We start from the raw sequence: 20,585 nt of genomic DNA on the forward strand, positions 1-20,585 counted from the left end.
TGTCTATCCCCTTTTCAATGCGCTAAGCTAGACCACTGGGAGATGGATTGCTGAGGTGAAGTGCCAGACCAACCATCAGCTCCCAGTACTTACTACACGTCTTAGATACTCAGCCGTGCTACCCATAGGTTGAGTTGGATCGAACCCAGAGCCTTGTGGTCCAAAGCCGATCGACTCAGCTACCTGGACCGTCAGCACTACATAGTTTATACATTCTACAGGGCTACTGCAGTGCAGCATGGCTGGCATGGTGCCAAATTGAGAAATGACACGACATCCTTTGAGCAAGGCACATACAGTATGCATGTGTTATATATGGACTATATATATATATATATATATAGGCACTATGTGTGTGTGTGTGTGTGTGTGTGTGTGTGTGTACACACACACACACACACACACACACACACACACACACACACACAATAAACTTGACTTTATATTAATGCATTTTTTTCTTTTTCCTTTTGTGTTATAATCCCTCCTTGTTTTATTTCTTAGCCAAGGCTCCCTTGTAAAAGAGATTACAATCTCAATGGGACTCACTGCTTGGTTAAAAAATGTGGAGGAAAAGAAAAGAAGAAAAACAGCCACCCTAGAGTTGTTTAGTTTTGTATGGCTAACCAGACATTTTGTTGTTTGTCGCTACTACAGCCATCTGTGTCCATCAACTCCTACTAACCAGACATTTTGTTGTTTGTCCCTACTACAGCCATCTGTGTCCATCAACTCCTACTAACCAGACATTTTGTTGTTTGTCGCTACTACAGCCATCTCTGTGTCCGCATCCACTCCTACTAACCAGACATTTTGTTGTTTGTCCCTATTACAGCCATCTCTGTGTCCAGCCACCCCTACTACGGACGAGCAGACGACGAAGATGCGGTGTAAGGACTCCACTCTTCCATTTCCACTGTTAATTGATTGTTGACACATAACTGGATAAGCGGCTGCACTAGCCCAGATGGAAACGACTCTCATTTGCATCCTAATCAGTGCAAATACGACCAAAGTTATCAAAGTTGTGAGGAGGGGGTTATTGGCAGTTGTTAATTTGGCTGCTCTCAAGGTACAATATTAAAGCGTTCTGCTTCTCTTAAATTCTAATTCAAGCCATCAGAGTTCAATGGAGGTCGGGTCGCTATCTGATGGCTGTATTTACCCATATTTGATTTTCTAAATGGACTTTCCTGAGCCTGCATTATTGATCAGGGGCCCAATATAATGGGTGTTTACCTTGAAGGTGGCTCAGAGGTGGATTGATTCCACTTCCCCAAATGGGTCCGTTTAAAACACTCCCCAGCACCTCTTTATATACCCGTACGCCGGAAAATCCAGAGTGTTGGGGTCCTTTTTTTTGCACTAACTCAACACTCCAGATGTAATTGTACAGCTGGAGGTTGGGGTGGGGGTGGGGGGGTGTGGAGGTTTATTACAGTAATCATTCAGAGAACTCCTACAGCCCTACAATAGGCCGCCCCTTCTTCTCTTTCATTAACTCCATCTCCATTATCTGTGTCCCTCTCTCCTCCCTCCCTCACTTTTCATTCATTCATTCACTCACTCATTCATTCACTCACTCACTCACTCACTCACTCACTCACTCACTCACTCACTCACTCACTCACTCATCTGTATTCTCTCTTTACCCCTCTCTCTCTCTCTCTCTCTCCTCTATCACTAACTTTCTTGCACCATGTCATGTTCACTCTCTCCCTCTGTTTCAAACTCTTGTCTTTCTCTCGCTCACTTGCCTTTCCCTTTCATGCTTGATCCCCTTGCTCAGCTCATCCTGTTTAGTTGGCGGTGTTGTGTCATGGCCAAAGAAATGAGGGCAAACCAGCTCAGGTACAGGCTGGGCATCTCGGGGAGGAAATGATGCAACTCTCTTTTAAGTGAGCAAGCAGGGAGGCTTGGGGGCAAAGGAGGTTTAGAGGGCAGGGAGAGAGCAGTGGGGCATCTATTTTCAGATATCTGTATCTGTGTGTGGAAGTCCCTTTAAGAGATCAGTGGCTGTCCTGAGTGTATTCATTCCAATAGGGGAAGTGTGCATGAGCTCAAATTATGACTCTTATGATTCTGTCACCCCATAGTAAATATTGGACCCATTGTTCTCAACCCACATACCTCTGAACATTCTGACACTAAAATGGGATTTTTCAGACAGACAAATCTGGCAATAAGGATACACAAGATATGTCCGAGATCTAATGACAATGTTCACACGGGGTGACCCGGCCCACTCTGGAGACCAGAAGTGTATAACATTTCATACCACTATCTCGGCTTCTAATGACGTATGTTCTCTGTCGAGTATATCCTTGATATAACCCAGGGATCAAAGTCTCAAGGGGTAGTGTTGAATCATGTCTGGACCGGAGACTCTTCAGTCTTCACTGATAGGTCCTTCATTATTTTAGCCAGCTACTGTAGCTCTGAGACGACGTCGAAGCAGCAGACATGTGGGACTTCACACTGAGATATGAAACAGCCTCTGGTTCTTTTGTGTCCATTATCTTGTCACAGGCCAGGCACACCCATCTGTCTTAACAAGGCTATTTATTATTAATGGGATTCTATTTATTGTACGCCTGCTGAATGGTCCAAATGAATGAAGTCTCAGCAGCCGTGAGTCAGTTCCTAGGCAGACTATAAAATGCAGGTTTTTGTGACGATGAGAAAATAAATGGCTTCAGTCCAGGTGACTCCGCAGTCGGCACCCATGAGAGCATATTGAATGGATTATACCCTGGTTCTTAACACTAGTGGGTACTGCAGCAAAGTAAAGATCTGTGCTTAACTTAGTGGAGGAAACAGAGTTGCTGATGGCGAGGATGATGATAATGATGGATGACTTAACTGTACGTATGTGAATACTACTGGCTACTGGCAAAGTGTAGTTGGGGTTACAGTAATACGATGGTGATGAATATGATGACCAACAAATGATGATAACCAATGGCTGTGACGGGTGTGTTTGTGGGTTCAAATGGCGGCCTCATGTTGATAACACATTGAGTGATGTCGCTCCTCTTCCCTCCTGCCACCCCCCAGGGTTCAGGGCATGATCCAGATCCTGGTGGCCCTGTGCGTGCTGACCGGCTACTCCATCATGACGGCCAGCTTTGCCATCTACGAGGTCCACGAGCACCACAGCGGCTCCAAGAGGCTCCAGCACATCTCCGGTGTCAGCGAGCCCCTCTACTGGGCCGTTAACTTCTTCTATGACATGGTAACGTATTCCAGCTGCTTTCAGGGCGACCTATTACACTATTGACAATAGCCTGAAAATGGTGTGAACAGAGAAAAGATATTGTAATTTGATGCCCATCATGAGTAGGGTGGCTTAAATCATGATATTACATTATATTACCACTCTTCACTCTCGCTCCCTCGCCATTGCCTCGTTTCATTCTCTTTCCTCCCATCCCCAGGTACTCTACACTATCCCTGTGGCTCTGACTGTGGCTGTGGTGGCATTCTTCCAGGTTCCAGCATTCACCGAGAGGGAGAACCTGGGCGCCGTCACCTTGCTCCTGTTGCTTTTTGGGTCAGTGTTTTGAATGCAGTCAGTTCTGTTCAAAAAGGAAAGCTTTAACTGCATGCTTTATACTTAAATACGAATATGAAGTTCCACCCTAAAGTAAAATTCCCAAACAATGAAAAGCCATGCTAGCCACCAATGTGGATTATTACGGGAGAGGGATTTGAGTTTGGTGGAGTTTAGGCTCCAGTTTGCTGTGTCGTCGCAGGGGCCCCCATTCCAACCTCCAGATAGATGAAGGCCAACTCAGCAGTCTGCCTCTCATTTATCAGACAGATGTCTCCTTCTCAGGCAATGAATAATCACGCTGGCCCAGTCACAGCGCATCGTCTGCCTGCCTGCCCGCACCCACCTGGGTCTGGTCCGCAGCTTTCTGGCTTCTGTTTCCCATCATGGCCTGGCACACACAGCCTCTTTTTCTATAGGCACTGCAGGGTGACTCTCCATCTTTATCTGCTGTGTGTGTGTGTGTGTGTGTGTGTGTGTGTGCGTGTGCGTGTGCGTGTGCGGGGGTGGGGGGGGGGGGGGGTTGCGTGCATTTGTCTCCTCTTTCTGGCTGTATCTCACTACTTCTTTTCTTCTCTCTCTTGCTCTCCTTTTCTCTCTTTCTCTCTCTCTCTCATCCTCTCTCTGTCTTCCTTCCCTTTTTCTGGTTCCAGCTGACCCGCTCACCCCAATCAAATGAACAAGCAAATTATTTGGGAGAAAATAGAGAACAAAAACAGGAGAGGATGTATACTGCCACCAGGGAATAGAGGGAGAAGTAATTCATCTTCCTCTTCTTTTGGTGCTGTTTTTGAATGTTTACCCTCCTCGTGGCTGGGTTTTCTTTGCTCCTCTCCGTTTCCTTTTTAAGTGTTCTGTGGTGTCTGCTTTCATCATGCTCCTCACTTCTCCATTTAGCCCGTTAAAGACAGCAAGGGCAAGTATTTTCTTTTGTTTGTTCATATAGAGGAATTGATGGAGAGGAAACTGCATAAAGTGTCTCTCTATCTGCAGAAAAATAAACTCTGAAAAGAAAGCGGTCTTTGTGGATGTTTGGTTTCTGAAAGCCAGCCTGCCACGATCATAAAGCTGACGATTTTAAACGGCACGATTGCTTTATTCTTCTGATTGCACTTTTTTGACCATATGTGGCTGTGTGTCGCTCACGGCGAAAGCATGCTGTGGCACTTTAGCTTGCGCTTATTGATCAGCTGCTGTATCAGCCCTGCAAGACCCTCTTTGTCACCGACTCACCCAGGGCAAATAAATGGCTGGGGTGTGTGATCAGATATGATAGCACACTATTCATTAGCCACACAACCACAGATGTGACTATCTTAGGTTTTATGATTTGCTTTGTTTTCGAGTGGTGCAGCCACTGTGTATCTGGCTGTGTCCGAGCACAGAAATAGCGTTATAGCGTTTGTTCACCACCAACTGTAACTGTTGCGCACCACTCACTTCAGACGGGTCTGATTTTGTTTCACTTATGACATGCAGCTGTGTTTTCGTCCTCCACCTTCAGTGGTGAGGAGACCTGTAGTCAAGCTGTCCTGTCTGTTGTGTCCTCAGGTTTTCCACCTTTCCGTGGATGTACTTGCTGTCTGGCATCTTCAGGGACGCCGAGATGGCCTTCATCACGTACGTGTGCATCAACCTGTTCATCAGCATCAACGCCATCATGACCACCTCCATCGTCTACTTCATGGGTGAACTTGCGTTCAACAACGAGGTCAGCATGAGGTTAATCATTGGATACCATTGGATAGTCACAACATCGGCAGCCTCCTTGACTCTGTCTAGATTGTTAAAGAGTTTAAGTGGTGTGTGTGTGTGTGTGTGTGTGTGTGTGTGTGTGTGTGTGTGTGTGTGTGTGTGTGTGTGTGTGTGTGTGTGTGTGTGTGTGTGTGTGTGTGTGTGTGTGAAAGAGCTTGAGAGATGGGGAAAAACAAACACACTTGACTATAGTAATGGTCTGTGCTTTAACTTAATCATCTAACTTCATCTAATCATTAACTTAGTCACTTACACCACCTTACCTACACCACCACCTTCAATGTTTCTGGTCAGTATCCGAGGTGGTGTACTGAGATGCTGAACGAGTCTGCATCACCAGATACTTACTATCAGAGATTTGTAAAGACTGTATGAGGATGAATGCGTAGGCCTAGACTATGAGCAGTGGTTCTCAACCTTTTCTTGGATCAGGGCCCACTTTAAAATCTTAAAAGTGTTCGTGGCCCATGCATCTAACCCCTTAAGTGGTCAGATGGGTGGGCTGCCTGCATTTACACCTAACAGTTTATTTTAATGATCATTGATCAATGAAGCTAACACACTGAAAATTAATTTATCAAGATTCATTTTGGTCTTCTTTTTTTTCTTTTTTTTTCTTAATGTTATATTAGCCTATTACTATTTTTTTTTTTCATTATTATTTGGGGAACCACTTGCAGGATCCTCACGGTCTTGCACCAGTGGGCTCCCGCACACAGGTTGACAATCGCCGGTATAGAAGCAGTTCTACTGTATATTCCTGCTCTCCGTCTTGTTGTTCACCCTCTCTCTGTGTTCTGTGCTCCCACAGCCCGTCAAAATTATCTTTGAGGGGCTATGCAGGGCCTTCCTGATCTTCCCCCAGTTCAGCTTCGGCAACGGCCTGATGGAGCTGGCCAGGATCAACATGGAGGTGCAGCTCCTCAGTGGCTACGGCATCGATGCCTACAAGAACCCTTTCTCCATGGACACCCTGGGCTGGATGTTCCTCTCCTCTTTGATCCAGGGCCTGGTGTTCTTCACCCTGCGTCTGCTGATCAACAAGGGGCTCGTACGCACACTCAGGTGAGAGGGGCCGACCCCAATGCGTTCAATTGATTGATTGAATGCTATATTAGTCAGAAATGTAAACGGCGCGTGGCACAGTAAGACATTAAGTCTAAAATGATTACACACAAAAAATGTCCTGGGGACTTTCCATTGTGGTCCTATATTCAATTCATTAACATACTGTAGCAATAATATGTCATCAACAAATACAAACATATGTACAAAAGAGACCCTTTTGGTCTCCTTATAGATGTTTTTCAGACCAATTTAGAAAGAAACCAGTGTTGATTCATGTGCAATTCCAATTTTATTGTCGGAATATGTTTATACATTGGGTTAAAAGTTAAAACAGTGTTAAAATAGTGCCAGAAATAGCCGATCTAAATTTTCCCATGCAACTACTTAAAAAAAAAAAAAGTGCCCTCCTCGTAGCTTGTATCTCCGCCAGGCTGGGTTGGCAAGCCTAAACCGTGTAAGTTGTGGGTTGCGCAGCCGTCAGGAATGCGAGGAAGCTGGGGGGAAATGGCGATCATAGTCAATTGGGTTTGAATATGAAAACTCTGAATGATACATGCATTTATCACATGACTACATGGATCTCAAAGCATGAGAAATAGACTTTCCTTATCTCGCTTGAGCAGATGTGCCTGCTCGCTCCTATACAGTATGTGTTTGCTCCGCCCCTTCTACTATAAATCCCCACTACAAATTTATGCCATGCCAGTCCATAGTACATACATGTGTCTGTACACATGAGATTATATGTACCGATTGGTGTGACTTTTGGACAAAATCAGTTGGAGTAGGAGCAAAAAGTGTGTTTTGAATAAATTGCAATGGGCTGAATATCTAGTTAGGTGAAAACATCTCTGCCTGTCGGCCTGGCTGAGATAAAGGCTGTACATTAACAGCTAGAGTAATGTAAACCCTACACATGTCAGTGTAGTGAACAACCTGAAACATCCCTGTTCTTCAGTCACAGACCCAGCTTGATACATCCAGTATCGATGATAATCTGAAATACATGGATGTGATGTCGGTGTGTGCAGTGGGGCATTCATTTATCAAGTCATAAACCACAAACCACAAGTTTAACGTATTCATTTATTCAAGCTTTTTTGTCTCAATGACTTACAGTACACCTATAGCAAATTATTGATAACTTCTCGCTCCATCACTGATTGAGTGACTCTTTTTAGTTGCTATACCCATATTATAGCTCTGGTTATAATGATAAACATTTCGTAAAACATTTTCCTTTCTTAGCTGGGTGAGGAATGAATCTCTCTCCAGGCTGTTGGCCTATGAATTTATATTGCCTACGCAATGAACTTATCGACATGCGTCGTTATTTAACAGACAATTTCTCCTCTCGCTGTAGGCATCTGATCTTGGGCAGAAAGGTGGTACCCCAGGCCACCAATGCAGATGACGATGAGGATGTAGTGGCAGAGCGCGAGCGAATGGCCAGCGGTGCCGCCCACACAGACCTCTTGCAGGTCAACCAGCTGACCAAGATCTACCAGCACCTCAGCAGTAAGGTCCATGCTGTCAAGAGGCTGTCCGTGGGCATCCCTGCAGGGGAGGTACAGTACATTCAACTCAATGAACTGGCAATGATGCCATTGCAGGTTGTTAATGGAAATTAGTTAGTATAACTTTCAGCAGCAATGGCATCCAATAAAGGGAACAATTAGTTCAATGGGGTTAACACCAAATGTATAATTAAACAAAAATATAAGGCTATATTAAACATTGATCTGAAATAAATAAATACAATAAAAATAAAATAAAACGATCTTATCTATTTAAATATTTCAAAGCCAAATACTACATATTGTTACCTGCATACACCTTTTCAGCCTAAAAACCTAACTTTATGTATTTGGATGTTACCGTATGATCATCAGCTTACATCAGCTACGTTTCTAGCAGTTTTGTTAGCTGACGGCACACATTTCTCCTTCTTTCTGCAGTGCTTTGGTCTGCTGGGTGTGAATGGCGCTGGAAAGACCACCACCTTCAAGATGCTGACCGGAGATGTCAGCCCCACTGATGGAACTGCACAGATCAAGGACTGGGATGGGTAAGCGATCTAAAACATGATCGTCGGGTACTATGATTATACTTTTTTCAAAAAAGTGTACAGAAAGTGTTAAAATGACATGTTTTTATGTGGCCACACCCACCAGTTCACCCACCTGAAATGATAACATGCCACACGAACAGCTGTTGTTGTATGATAAAGGTGGAGGGGTTCGGGGAGGGGATGATATTGTGATGTCACTGTCATTTCGATTGGGCCTTTTGACCTGGGCCTCGATTGGACCTTTTGAGAAAGCAAAAATAGTAAAAATACACACTTGGGGGTCTATTAGAGTATCAGATCAGAGTTAGAATCAGCTTTGTCCCAGGTATAATCCATAGGTTCAAGGAAGAGCAAAGGTCTGAGACCAGCCTGACGGCATCACCTGTCATCAGGCTGCCGAACAAGGCTTGTGACTTGTTCGGCAGTCCCACGACAGACTGCGCACCGCTTGTTGTACGTTCCTGGAGCTCGGGGAGCTTGCCTCCCATTATCGGATCAGATCATAGACAGCGTTTTGTGTATATAAATGTGGTTATTGGCAGTACTTAATATAATCGCCTTGGTGTTATATAAGTGATTCTCTTACAGGGAGAGGTTCTCTAGTAATTATCTCTTTTCCTTATAGGTGTCACGGCAGCATGACTAATGAAATCTGAAAGACAATTTCCACAAGTAGCGTAAAAGAGGGAGAGTGCATATGGAGAGAGTATACCTAGAGATATGAATCTGGTTTTAAGCATTAAATATTGAAATGTTTAGAAAGCACTCAAACTAGGACACCATGTGTGTTTTAGAGTCTCCTGTATAGTTAGTCAACCCCCTACTCACTTCCCCCTGTCTCTATGCTCTCCGCTTTAGAGTTGTGCTGTATTGCCAGGCTATTCCAAGCACAGCACAGTATAGAGTAGACGACAGCGCCACAGGGACAAGCCACACACACACACACACACACACACACACACACACACACACACACACACACACACACACACACACACACACACACACACATACACACACACACACACACACACACACACACACACACACACACACACACACACACACACACACACACACTTTCCATCTGTCCCAAAGCATGCTGGCCTTAAAAGGAATCTGTCTCTGTTTATGTTTCCCCCAGGCGGATGGTAGACATCATGGAGTGCCGTAACCAGGGCATAAACATTGGTTACTGTCCCCAGGTGGACGCCCTGGATGATCTGCTCACCGGTGAGGAGCATCTGTACTTCTACGCCCGCGTCCGAGGTATCTCCAAGGGGGAGATCGACTCGGTAAGTCCGGACCCGTAATCCTCACGGCCCCACCCAACCCCACCCCTGCTCCTCAAAGGGCACAGAGACAGACAGTGATAAGGCATGAATCAAATCAAATCAACCTTTATTTATTTATAGAGCACATTTAAAAGAATCAAAATTGACCAAAGTGCTGTAAATAAAAACATCAACATATAAGACAGGGACGTAAAGAAAAACATTGTTAATCGGCAGTCGAGGACTGTCCAAAATCCAAATCGGCATCGGACCTAAAAATCTGGCATCTGCATGTGTGCAATCTGAGCTACACAATTAAGGCGATGCTGTGTGCATCAATTTTGAGAGGTTTACGTTTCAAGTGATTCTTTTGCTGATGAGCGGATTTCATCTGACAGTTCTCTTGAGCCCCTTTCTCTGTGTGCATCATCCTTGAATGCTAATCAATCTCGCATTTCTTCGGGGTTCGTGATGGTGTCTATTTTTTTGTTAACGCTGTCAGTGGAATGCACAGCAACGCTCAAAAGATGATGGAAAATTCTGATATTCTATCTTGACATTTTCCTTCTTTTTTTTTTTTTTAAAGCCCTCTGGCAAGTTCGAGTGAGAGGCAGGCATCTGCAAACAAAAAAAAAAGCACCCCAGCCCAGATCCAATGATATGAAGCAACAAACGCTTTACTGTGTTTTCAGCATGTGAAAACTCGCCTTCTGAAGCCTGATCTATACTTCATCATACAACGGTGTCACATGCACAAAAAAAAAATCAAAAAATCTACAAGCCCACAGTGCGGCGGATAGTGATACGTTCTGGAGATCTTCATATATTTTTTTCGTTTGCAAGACTCCACTGTAAGAAGGAGTATATATTACGCCTTAGAGTCATCTTCTCTCTCTCTCTCTCTCTCTCTCTCTCTCTCTTTCTCTCTCTCTCTCTCTCTCTCTCTCTCTCTCTCTCAGATTCATCTTCTAGCCTATAGGACACATCAGCCTCACAACACTGATGGAATCTGGCAACCGCACACATGTCACTAACACGATATGCACGCACGCACGCACGCACGCACGCACGCACGCACGCACGCACGCACGCACACAGGCACAGGCACACTCGCACGCACGCACGCACAGGCACGCGCACACACACAGCCAATCATACAGAAAAATGGATGTGACTCACTCTAATCACCATCACCGCTGTCTCTCCGGTCAGTGGTGACAACAATGGTTGTAATGGCCCCAGCACTGGCAGACAGACGAGGTTATATATTATTGCCCCCTCTTATGTTGTGTCGCACTGACAGTCTAGTGGAGGATAATGAGACAGGCTCTAATGGGCCCATTTCACATTTACATGGTTTTGTCATGCTTAATGAGCTGTTACATTAGAGGTGCACGACCGGTGGCTTTTACCGTGTGAGGGAAGAAATACAACAATATACCTACCGTTGCCGTCGGGCGGACACCTTTTATTTCCAAAACCGTGACTTTCCATGGAATAGAAAAAGGAACCTGTGTTCCAATGTCGTTGGCTGGGTTTCCCAAACGAAATATGCATAGTGAGTATGCGTGTGGTTCTTCTCAACAACACCCCCTTTCACTGTGAACATAGATATTTCGTGCATAGATGTGCCATGCAATGGTAGGCCTGGGCCTGGTATGGTAGGCCTGGGGCCTGGTATGGTAGGCCTGGGGCCTATATTGGTAGGCCTGAGGCCTATATTGGTAGGCTTGAGGCCTGGTATGGTAGGCCTGAGGCCTGGTATGGTAGGCCTGAGGCCTATATTGGTAGGCCTGAGGCCTATATTGGTAGGCTTGAGGCCTGTTATGGTAGGCCTGGCTGAGGCCTATATTGGTAGGCCTGACCGGTCAATACAAGAATGCTGAATTAACTAGCTTGTATTGGTAACTTTGACTGCACAATAGCCTCCCATTTACCCTCCTTGTCTAGGCATATATTTATATTATATATATTTTAACCCACAATCAAATGTTATTCAATTTAATGTAATAATATTTGGACTGCTGGACAGCTGTAGTAGGCTCTCTTCACTCTTAATTTGTTATTATATATATATATATATATATATATATATATATATATATATATATATATAGGCAATTTAATTTCTTTGATGCTGAAGTAGGCCTAAACATGTTTGTTTACTTTAAAAGTTTTAATATTTAAATTAGAAAGTCACCACTCACATCACACATTTCTCTGCGAATGGTTTTACTACTGCCACATGTCGACAGGTGTGTGTGTGTGTGTAGGCTAAAGAGGCTTTAGGGAAACCGGTTTGCTTCTAAATGTATTCATGCAGGAGGCCTAGCCGCAATTTGCAACTCTAGATTTTTTTATAATGGGATGAATCTAGAGTTGCAATACCCTCCATTGACTCCCCACTCATCATTTTGCGTTTGCGATCTGCTCGTCTTAAACGACATTAAACTCACCAACATTGCAGCTGTAGTCCAAGCTTGAATTATTCTCTTTCAATCTGCAAAGCTTGTTTTTCATAAAAATCCCCCGTAGACATGTTATGAGCTACTTTCTGTCAAGAAATTCTGTGCAAGTGATTCTTTTTCTAAGTGCTGGAGTTTGGAAGCGCTCGTCGTAAGTCACTGAACGTCCCTGCATGCATCTGTTTCGCATTTGCACATAATGCAGGAGGCAGCAGCGCGACCCCTTAATAAAAACGAGCGCTTCCAAACTCCAACATTTCTTCTTCTTGACAGAAAGTAGCTCATAACATGTCTACGGGGGATTTTTATGAAAAACAAGCTTTGCAGATTGAAAGAGAATAATTCAAGCTTGGACTACAGCTGCAATGTTGGTGAGTTTAACGTCGTTTAAGACGAGCAGATCGCAAACGCAAAATGATGAGTGGGGAGTCAATGGAGGGTATTGCAACTCTAGATTCATCCCATTATAAAAAAATCTAGAGTTGCAAATTGCGGCTAGCAGGAGGCCTTACGTGTGCAATGAGGACAGGTATGGCTGTGCTCTAGGCTAGGTTGTCTATTTCTATGTTGTTGTGTTTGACAGTGTTTCCCAAAAGCCAATTAGGCCGCACACAGGCTTCTGTGTGCGGGGTGTGTTCAAGCTACGTGCAACACAAAATGTATTTGGGAAACCCAGCCGTTATTAATTAGTCCCAAGCTCTTGTTAATACTTGATATTGATTGTAAAACCCCGACAGTTTCTATGTTTTTCAAAAGTAGCATATAGAGTAGCAAATAGACCACGTTTACTTCAACTGTCTATGGTTTTCAAAAGTTTTCAAATCTACTTTTTGTATGATGAAGTATTTATGGAAATAAATAATTTCATTAATTAATTAAATCAATTAAAAGCCAGACAGCAACGATATTTTGATCTACTGTAACAAAGTGAGGGATGTTGTAATAATAATTCAAATTCGCTGTTGACATTTTGTCTCTGCCCGTAGCCTGTGAAGTGTCTAATAGGTCTACACACAGTGTTGTAATATATATATATATATATATATGGGCATGCATTACTGTACCTGTATTGGATTGGTTCACTCCATTAATCTGAATTCCAAAACACAGTCATGTGTAACTTTTGCCTACGTATGGGGATAAAAACCACTTCATGCCTGTTGTCATCGGTTTGAAGAAAATGAGTCTGGGATGGAAAATAAACTTGCAGCCATTTAACCACATACTGTTTACAGCTTTGTTATGCTTTGTGTCATCTTTAATAACTCAAAGGAATGACATGTCTAGCATGTTAGACACCCAGAAGGATGTGCAAATCCCAGCTCTGCAAACAAACAAAGTGAAGGCCTTAGCTGTAATACCGCTGGTGTTTTAGTTTTACAACAGCACATCACTTTCTACTGTAGCTCTTCTTCCAAAGCTCTACCGGTATGTCACGCTCTGGATAAACTGAGCTGTCTCTCTCCACCAAACTGGCATGTCGTATCAGTTCCTTTGGTCTTAACCCATTTTGGGCGGGAACCCCTTTTGGTGTTTTACCCCCTCAGGCCGGGAACCCATTTTGGGGTTCTGTACAGTATGTACAGTATTCAAAAATGTACATTTTGTGATGCTGCTATATAAATATTTGAAGTTCTTCAGAAAACTTAGGTCAGGTTTTAGAGGCGTTTTTAGAATCGGCCTCAGGCCTAAACTCCCCACCACAATGTTGTTGTTCCTGGACTCAGCACGATCACCAGACAAATCCTCCGCCGGTGTCCAAGGAAGCAGCATGAAAAATGCATAGGCAGAGGCAAGATTAGCATCTCTGTTATTGTTGTTGTTCCATCACCCCCGCTCATCCTAGCGATCAATACTTCCTCCAGTGTGCTCTCTCCAGTGGTGGAAAGTAACTGAGTACATTTACTTAAGTGCTGTACTTACTCCCTCCCTGGTGCAGGTGGTGAACTACCTGCTGAAGAAGCTGGAGTTGGACTACCACAGGAACACCATCACCGACGGCTACAGCTGCGGCACCCGCAGGAAGCTCTCCACGGCGCTCGCCCTCATCGGACACCCCCAAATCCTGCTGCTGGTGAGGACCCACTGTAGCGCTATCATAGCACAAGTGTTGATTTTTGACAGTACATTTGTTTTAGTCGGTCAGTGCCTTACCCCCTATCCCTGAACTTCTTAGCCTTCTTTTACTATTCAGAAAAACATTAAAAAATTGTTCAACTAGCCGATCTACACACATCGACATGAGTTGTGAGCTTGTAGATTGGTTATTTGAACTATTTAAAAAAACGTTTTTCAAAATAGTGTAAAAGGGATAAGGCCTAATGCACTAACCAAAATAGAGGCCGTAGTCTTTTGAATACAATTTTGATTTAGTTTTAGTCATATTTTATTCATCTGAAAGTGTTAGTCTAGTTTTAGTCGACTAAATATCATAAGATTTTAGTCGACTAAATCTAGAGTTGGTTTTGTTTTTACAAAAATGGAATTTGGCAGGACTTGATGGTGTCGCAATGGCTGATTTTACACTTGGTTGTATGCTTAAAATAGCCGAGTTCAGAACGCGTTGCGCTGCGATGCGTTGTGAGCTTGTAGATCTGCTATTTTCAGAGCGCAACACCCAAGAACAACCAACAAGGGCCCTATCATGCGTGTCTTAAGTACCAGGTCTTATGACTTAACTTAAGACCTGGAGGCGTGGTCAATGCTGTTTGGCCACTCAGAATAGCCAAATGGCATTGATCACGCCTCCAGGTCTTAAGTTAAGTCATAAGACCTGGTACTTAAGACACGCATAATAGGGCCATGTCTTTTAGTTCTAGTGGATCTCTTCTCTACTAGTCCCTCCCTAACATTTTAGTGTAGCATTGAACTCCATGTACTGTATACTTCCTGTTTCCATCTTGTGCTCTCTTTCTCTCCATTCTGTCCTCGCTTGTTTCTCCTTTCCCTCTGTCCTGCGTGTTCTCACTTTCCCATAAGCCCTCTCCACTAATCCCCCTGTCCGTTTTCTTTCTTACTCCTTCTGTCCTTGTTTCTCCCTTTCCTCTGTCCGCCTGTCACATGCTGACAGGCCACCCCCCCCCCCCCCCCCCCCCTTATTTTATTCTGCTCCCATCATCCATCTGTGCTTATTACTTCTTTCATCTCCGCCCTCCCTCCCTGTCCTAATTTCTTCACCTTCCTCTGTGGGTCTCTCGCTCACACACCACTGCCTGCCTCTCAATTTATCTCGTTTCTCTCCCCACCGTCCGTCCATCCACGTCTCTCTCTCTCTCTCTCTCTCTCTCTCTCTCTGCCTGAATCTGACTGTGCTGCTTTTTCCTTCATCCTCTTGTCCCCTCTCCCGTCGGTTCCTGTCTTTCACGCCTACTGCCCTCGTCTTTTACAGTCTTTCACTCACTCCCCCCTCATCAATCTCTCCCCAGGATGAGCCCAGCTCTGGCATGGACCCCCGCACCAAGCGCCACCTGTGGAAGATCATTTCCGATGAGGTGAAGGGGAAGTGTGCCGTGGTTCTCACCTCTCACAGGTCAGCAGCACGTTATCTCTGCATTGCCCGTTGCTGTGTCATTTTATATTCTTTGTAACAGGATCGTGAATGGACACGTGGCTTGTTGTGTTATAAAAGTAAAATGGCTAAGCACTAGCTGAACAGCAGGATGTTTATGAGGCTGTATGATAGAAGCAGTGGTAATTAAGTTAATTTATTTAATCTGTTACTCTCTTCCTCTCTGTCTCCCTGTCCCCTCTATCTCTGTCTGACTGCCTGTCTCCATCCCTCTCTTCCGCGACCTCAGTATGGAGGAGTGCGAGGCACTGTGCAGCCGTCTGGCCATCATGGTGAAGGGTCAGTTCCGCTGCCTGGGTTCCCTGCAGCACATTAAGAACAGGTCAGTCCTCCCTGCCTGTCATTAGTGCCCTCTCCACCCCAACCGCCCCACCCTTTCATCCTCCACCCCGGAGTGGCTTTGTTCTCCACACTCTCTCAGCCTTGTTGTTGTACGGACGCACGTTACAGACACACACACACACACAGACACACACACACGCACACGCACATACATGCACACGCAATTACAATTACTGTTTTTTACAATTCTTTCAAAATTGCCTTTGTGCAGGTTCGGCAGTGGCTTTACAGTGAAAATGTACCTGGCGCGGGCCTCCTGTGACGTGGAAGCAATCACCAGTTTCATGCAGCACCATTTCCCCAGCACTTATCTCAAGGTGAGCGTCGCAGGCTAGCTAGGAAAGTCACAAGGCCCTGACGGGAGAGAGGACAGACACACACTCGCACTGTGGTGTGAGTCGTTGCTACAAGTACACTGCGGACAGCTCATGGAAACTTGGAAAAATGTAGGCTAGAGGTGATACGTAACTGTCAGCTTACTCTGAATCATTTCCAAGTATAGCTAGCGGGGCATGCACCGTTTTTCTTTTTTACAATCTCTCTTTTGAGAGAACTCCCATGGCCCTTCTAAGGCAATGACATTAACAGTCTCCTACTTTTTATGCCATATGCCATACAGCACCATGGTTGTGGGTTTGAATTCCAGGGGCCACCCATGTTACATTTTATGATTGGATGGATGGGTCATGTGCCCGGAAAGGTTGCTCAGGGGCTCAGATTAATGTCACATTTCATGTGACAGGGTTCATTTACTGTATGTGCCCTGTTGACCACCCACTAGGACCAGCATTCTGCCATGGTGGAGTACCATGTCCCGGTGGCCCCCGGAGGGGTGGCTGACATCTTTGACCAGCTGGAGTCCAACAAGACGACCCTGCAGATCAAACACTTCTCCATCAGCCAGACCACACTGGACGAGGTAAGACACAGCGGAGTCATTAAGCTCATCTGAAAAGAAAAGATGTTGTGCCCAGGACCCATACATGACATTTTCAAGATATTTTCAAATAGCCAATGCATTTAGGGTTAAAGTGGTAAAAAACTATTTCGAGGCTATATATTAAAGGGATATTTCACTTTCGAATAAAATAAACATATATAAAATATATAAGATAATTAATGAAATTTTTAATTGAAAGATCACGCCCCCCTCATATATTGGCCGGACAATATCAGTCTCTAGAACTAAGGATAGGTGTTTTCAATGAATTAATTCATGGTTAAAATACAGTTTGAAGATACAATATAGTTTGAAAGTGAAATATCCCTTTAACTAATGTTGCTGGGTACCCCCCTGGAACCCCCTCAACGACCCCTGGGGGTCCCCGGACCCCACCCCAGAAAGAAAGAAAGAAAGAAAGAAAGAAGGAAAGAAAGAAGAGACAGTAGTGAGTAGTATTGAGAGGAAAACGAAAGAATGAGCTGAGGAAGTTAGAGGGGTGGCGGGTGCTAACGCCTGAGGGAAAATAGAGCCAATATGAATTACAGAGAGAAAAATATATGAGCTTTAAACTCACAGCTAGCAGTGATATTCATCCACTCGAGCACAGGAAGGTGTTATATTGGTGGTAAGAGGGAGGGAGGGGGAGAGAGAGGCAGAGAGATTGACTTGTAGAATAGCTAAGGCGAAATACTTTGGGGAGAATGAATGGGCTTTAATATCTACCCGGCACTCAAATAACTCCACTACCACCACCCATCTCAACCCCTAACATAACCCTCTGCCACACACACAGGTGTTCATCAACTTCGCCATGGGGAAGGTTGGCATGGAGACCGCACCTCTCAACAGCGAGGATTCCGACAGTCTGTGCTCCATCGACTCGTCTGACACGTAGCCGGTCTACCGGCGGCCATGTTTGTCCTTGATGCTGTCCGCTCGCCACGACCACGCACACGTCTGGTCCATGCACAGTGCGAAAGGAGAGCACGCGATGGTTGTTTAAAATAATATATTATGTTGCAATATTGCAAAAATGACAGGATTCTGGCTGTTTATGAGGACATGTCTCAAAGCAAAAGCAATGGTCAATGCACACACTCGGTATACCCATTTTTACTATATATATATATATCCCTCACACACACATTGCTGATTAGCTATGTGTGTGTGTGTTGTATAAATGCATCTAATCACCTTGCAAACAGAAGTGCAATTATTTGTTTACTTGTATTTTAATTAAGTTAACAGGAAGGAGGCTTAAATTAATTGTATACATTTTTAATTTTCTGTCTTGCTGTCTTCATTTCTTTTTGTCTGTGGTGAGGGCACTTTATCAGAACACTTTACCTTTAGGTATCCATTACCTTTTTAATCAGATCTTTTCTTAATTGATACCATTATGTTTTAGGTAGCTGATGTACTCTAGTATGGACACAACATGATCTAACTTCATGTAAAATAACACATACACTAAAGGGCATATAATGTTCCCAAATGAGTGGGTTTTTTATCCGCAGGCTAGGCGTGTATATAATTACTGTCTTCTGGCGGTATATCACAAAAGAAAATGTTCTGGCTCAAAGAGATCAGCTCCCTCAATATCTGCACTATTCCCCTCTCATTAACACCTCCTCTAAGGCCATGTCTAAATTTTAGAATGAATGTACTGAATATTTTATGGATACTTTCCTTTCCTGCTTAAGGCTCTAGGCTTATTCCACATAGTCTAGAACTTATTGAGCTTTAACTTTTTTTTATACATCTAATAAAGCAAATCTCCAAATGCATCTGCTGTTCATTGTCATGCCTTCTCCATTGTGTGTAGATATAAGATTAGCATGTTGTCTGATATCCCAGATATGCTGCAGGCTTAAAATAGTCTATGCAATTAAAAATGCATCTCCTTCTGTCTTTAGCAGTTTAATATTACTGTTACTATGTTCAGAAGATGTTTCTCTTTTACTGTGGACGCAGGCAGACAGACAGACAGACAGACAGACAGACAGAGAGCAGACGTACAACCATTTTGCAAAATGGCCTGGGACAGAGTTCTGCAAATCAATTATTCACTTCCGAATCCAACAGAAAACACCAAATAATGCAGAATTAGGATGAAACCTGCTAATTATGAAACTTCAAAAGAGCACATTAAAATTTTATAAGCACTAAAAGAAAGTGAGACAGACATGCGGCTCCACAACAAAGCTGTCACCTCCAGTTTAGAGGCCGCCCTAGCTCAGCTGGTTATGTAAACACAAGCAGAGCCAAACAGAAACCCCACTGGACCAAATCAATTCATAAGAAAACAAAAAGAAAACTATCTGACCCATTGGAAAGAAACACACACACACACACGCATGCATGCAAACGCACAGTCGCACACGCACACACACACACACACCAAATTGTAATGTTATTTGGCTCTAAACAGAATACACAGTGCAGAATACCTAAGCACTGTGACTGATCCAAAACAAAGGAAATCCTTGACTATGCACACAGACTCAGTGAGTGAGCCTAGCAATCGAATATAAGGCCACCTGAGGCAGAGGAGACGCGGGCCGGCTCCCAAGACAAGACAGACTGTACACCCACTGCACACAAAATGAGATGGAACCCGAGTTGCACTTTCTACCTGCCAATTGTATCAATTAGCACCAAAGACCCTATGACACCATAAAGGATTAGCACACATCAGAGACACATACTTCCTGCCGATTACAAACTTGGCCCCCAACATAATGTTTAACTCTTTAGCAGATTTGTGTCAAATCACTTTGGTTGCTAGTTTCTGCTATAGCAGATTGTAGTTGTTGAATGATTTATTGAAAATTCTCTGTTGTGAATGAATGTGCGACAACGAAAGACCTTCAGAGAAAGCTTGACTATGAGAAAGCTCTGCTTTCAGGAAAAAAAATAACCGTAAAATATTTAGTTTTTGTGTTGGAAGCAATCTTAAACGGCCTGTATTTTCAGTTTTGTACTGTTTCTAGGATTAGTTCAGAGATAATTTCATTTGAAATTCTATTTTCCAATTAACTTTTTTTCTGCTGGGCGTACATACCCATGCCATATATTATTTTAAAGAGTGAGATTTTTAAATCTAAAACTGCCAATATCTCTGAAATGGAACATGATAGTGCTAACACGCACGCACGCACGCACGCACGCACGCACGCACGCACGCACGCACACACACACACACACACACACACACACACACACACACACACACACACACACACACACACACACACACACACACACACACACACACACACACACACACACCAAAAACCCAGATGTCTGTGGTGCCAAACTGCCAACATGTCTTTCATTCTATAATGGGGGCCTATGCTGGTGACATTTCCCTTGACATTTTTACTATATCCTAATTATTAATTAAATTAATATGACTCTTAAAATAATATCACTATAGGTATCCGGAGAACTCGCAGTCTACCAAGTCGCCGCGATTTAGTGCATTTTAGTTTTACTTCACCTTCACACACACACACACACACACACACACACACACACACACAC

General features: G+C 43.9%; 1 protein-coding gene across 1 annotated transcript in view; it reads left to right on the forward strand.

Moving 5' to 3' along the window:
- abca12 (ATP-binding cassette, sub-family A (ABC1), member 12) overlaps positions 1-18,826 on the forward strand; it is a 102,706-nt gene extending 83,880 nt beyond the window's left edge. Inside the window, exons 58-71 of the mRNA XM_079518737.1 lie at positions 836-890; positions 3,058-3,235; positions 3,438-3,553; positions 5,105-5,264; positions 6,120-6,373; positions 7,740-7,944; positions 8,335-8,444; positions 9,592-9,742; positions 14,126-14,260; positions 15,612-15,715; positions 15,984-16,076; positions 16,308-16,413; positions 16,878-17,015; positions 17,833-18,826. Of these exons, the coding sequence (XP_079374863.1) occupies positions 836-890; positions 3,058-3,235; positions 3,438-3,553; positions 5,105-5,264; positions 6,120-6,373; positions 7,740-7,944; positions 8,335-8,444; positions 9,592-9,742; positions 14,126-14,260; positions 15,612-15,715; positions 15,984-16,076; positions 16,308-16,413; positions 16,878-17,015; positions 17,833-17,934 (1,907 nt within the window). The 3' untranslated portion in view covers positions 17,935-18,826. The remainder of the gene's footprint in view (positions 1-835; positions 891-3,057; positions 3,236-3,437; positions 3,554-5,104; positions 5,265-6,119; positions 6,374-7,739; positions 7,945-8,334; positions 8,445-9,591; positions 9,743-14,125; positions 14,261-15,611; positions 15,716-15,983; positions 16,077-16,307; positions 16,414-16,877; positions 17,016-17,832) is intronic.
- Positions 18,827-20,585: the final 1,759 nt, after the last annotated feature.

Source organism: Electrona antarctica (assembly GCF_951216825.1).
Source record: "Electrona antarctica genome assembly, chromosome: 13".
In the NCBI taxonomy this organism is placed as follows: Eukaryota; Metazoa; Chordata; class Actinopteri; order Myctophiformes; family Myctophidae; genus Electrona; species Electrona antarctica.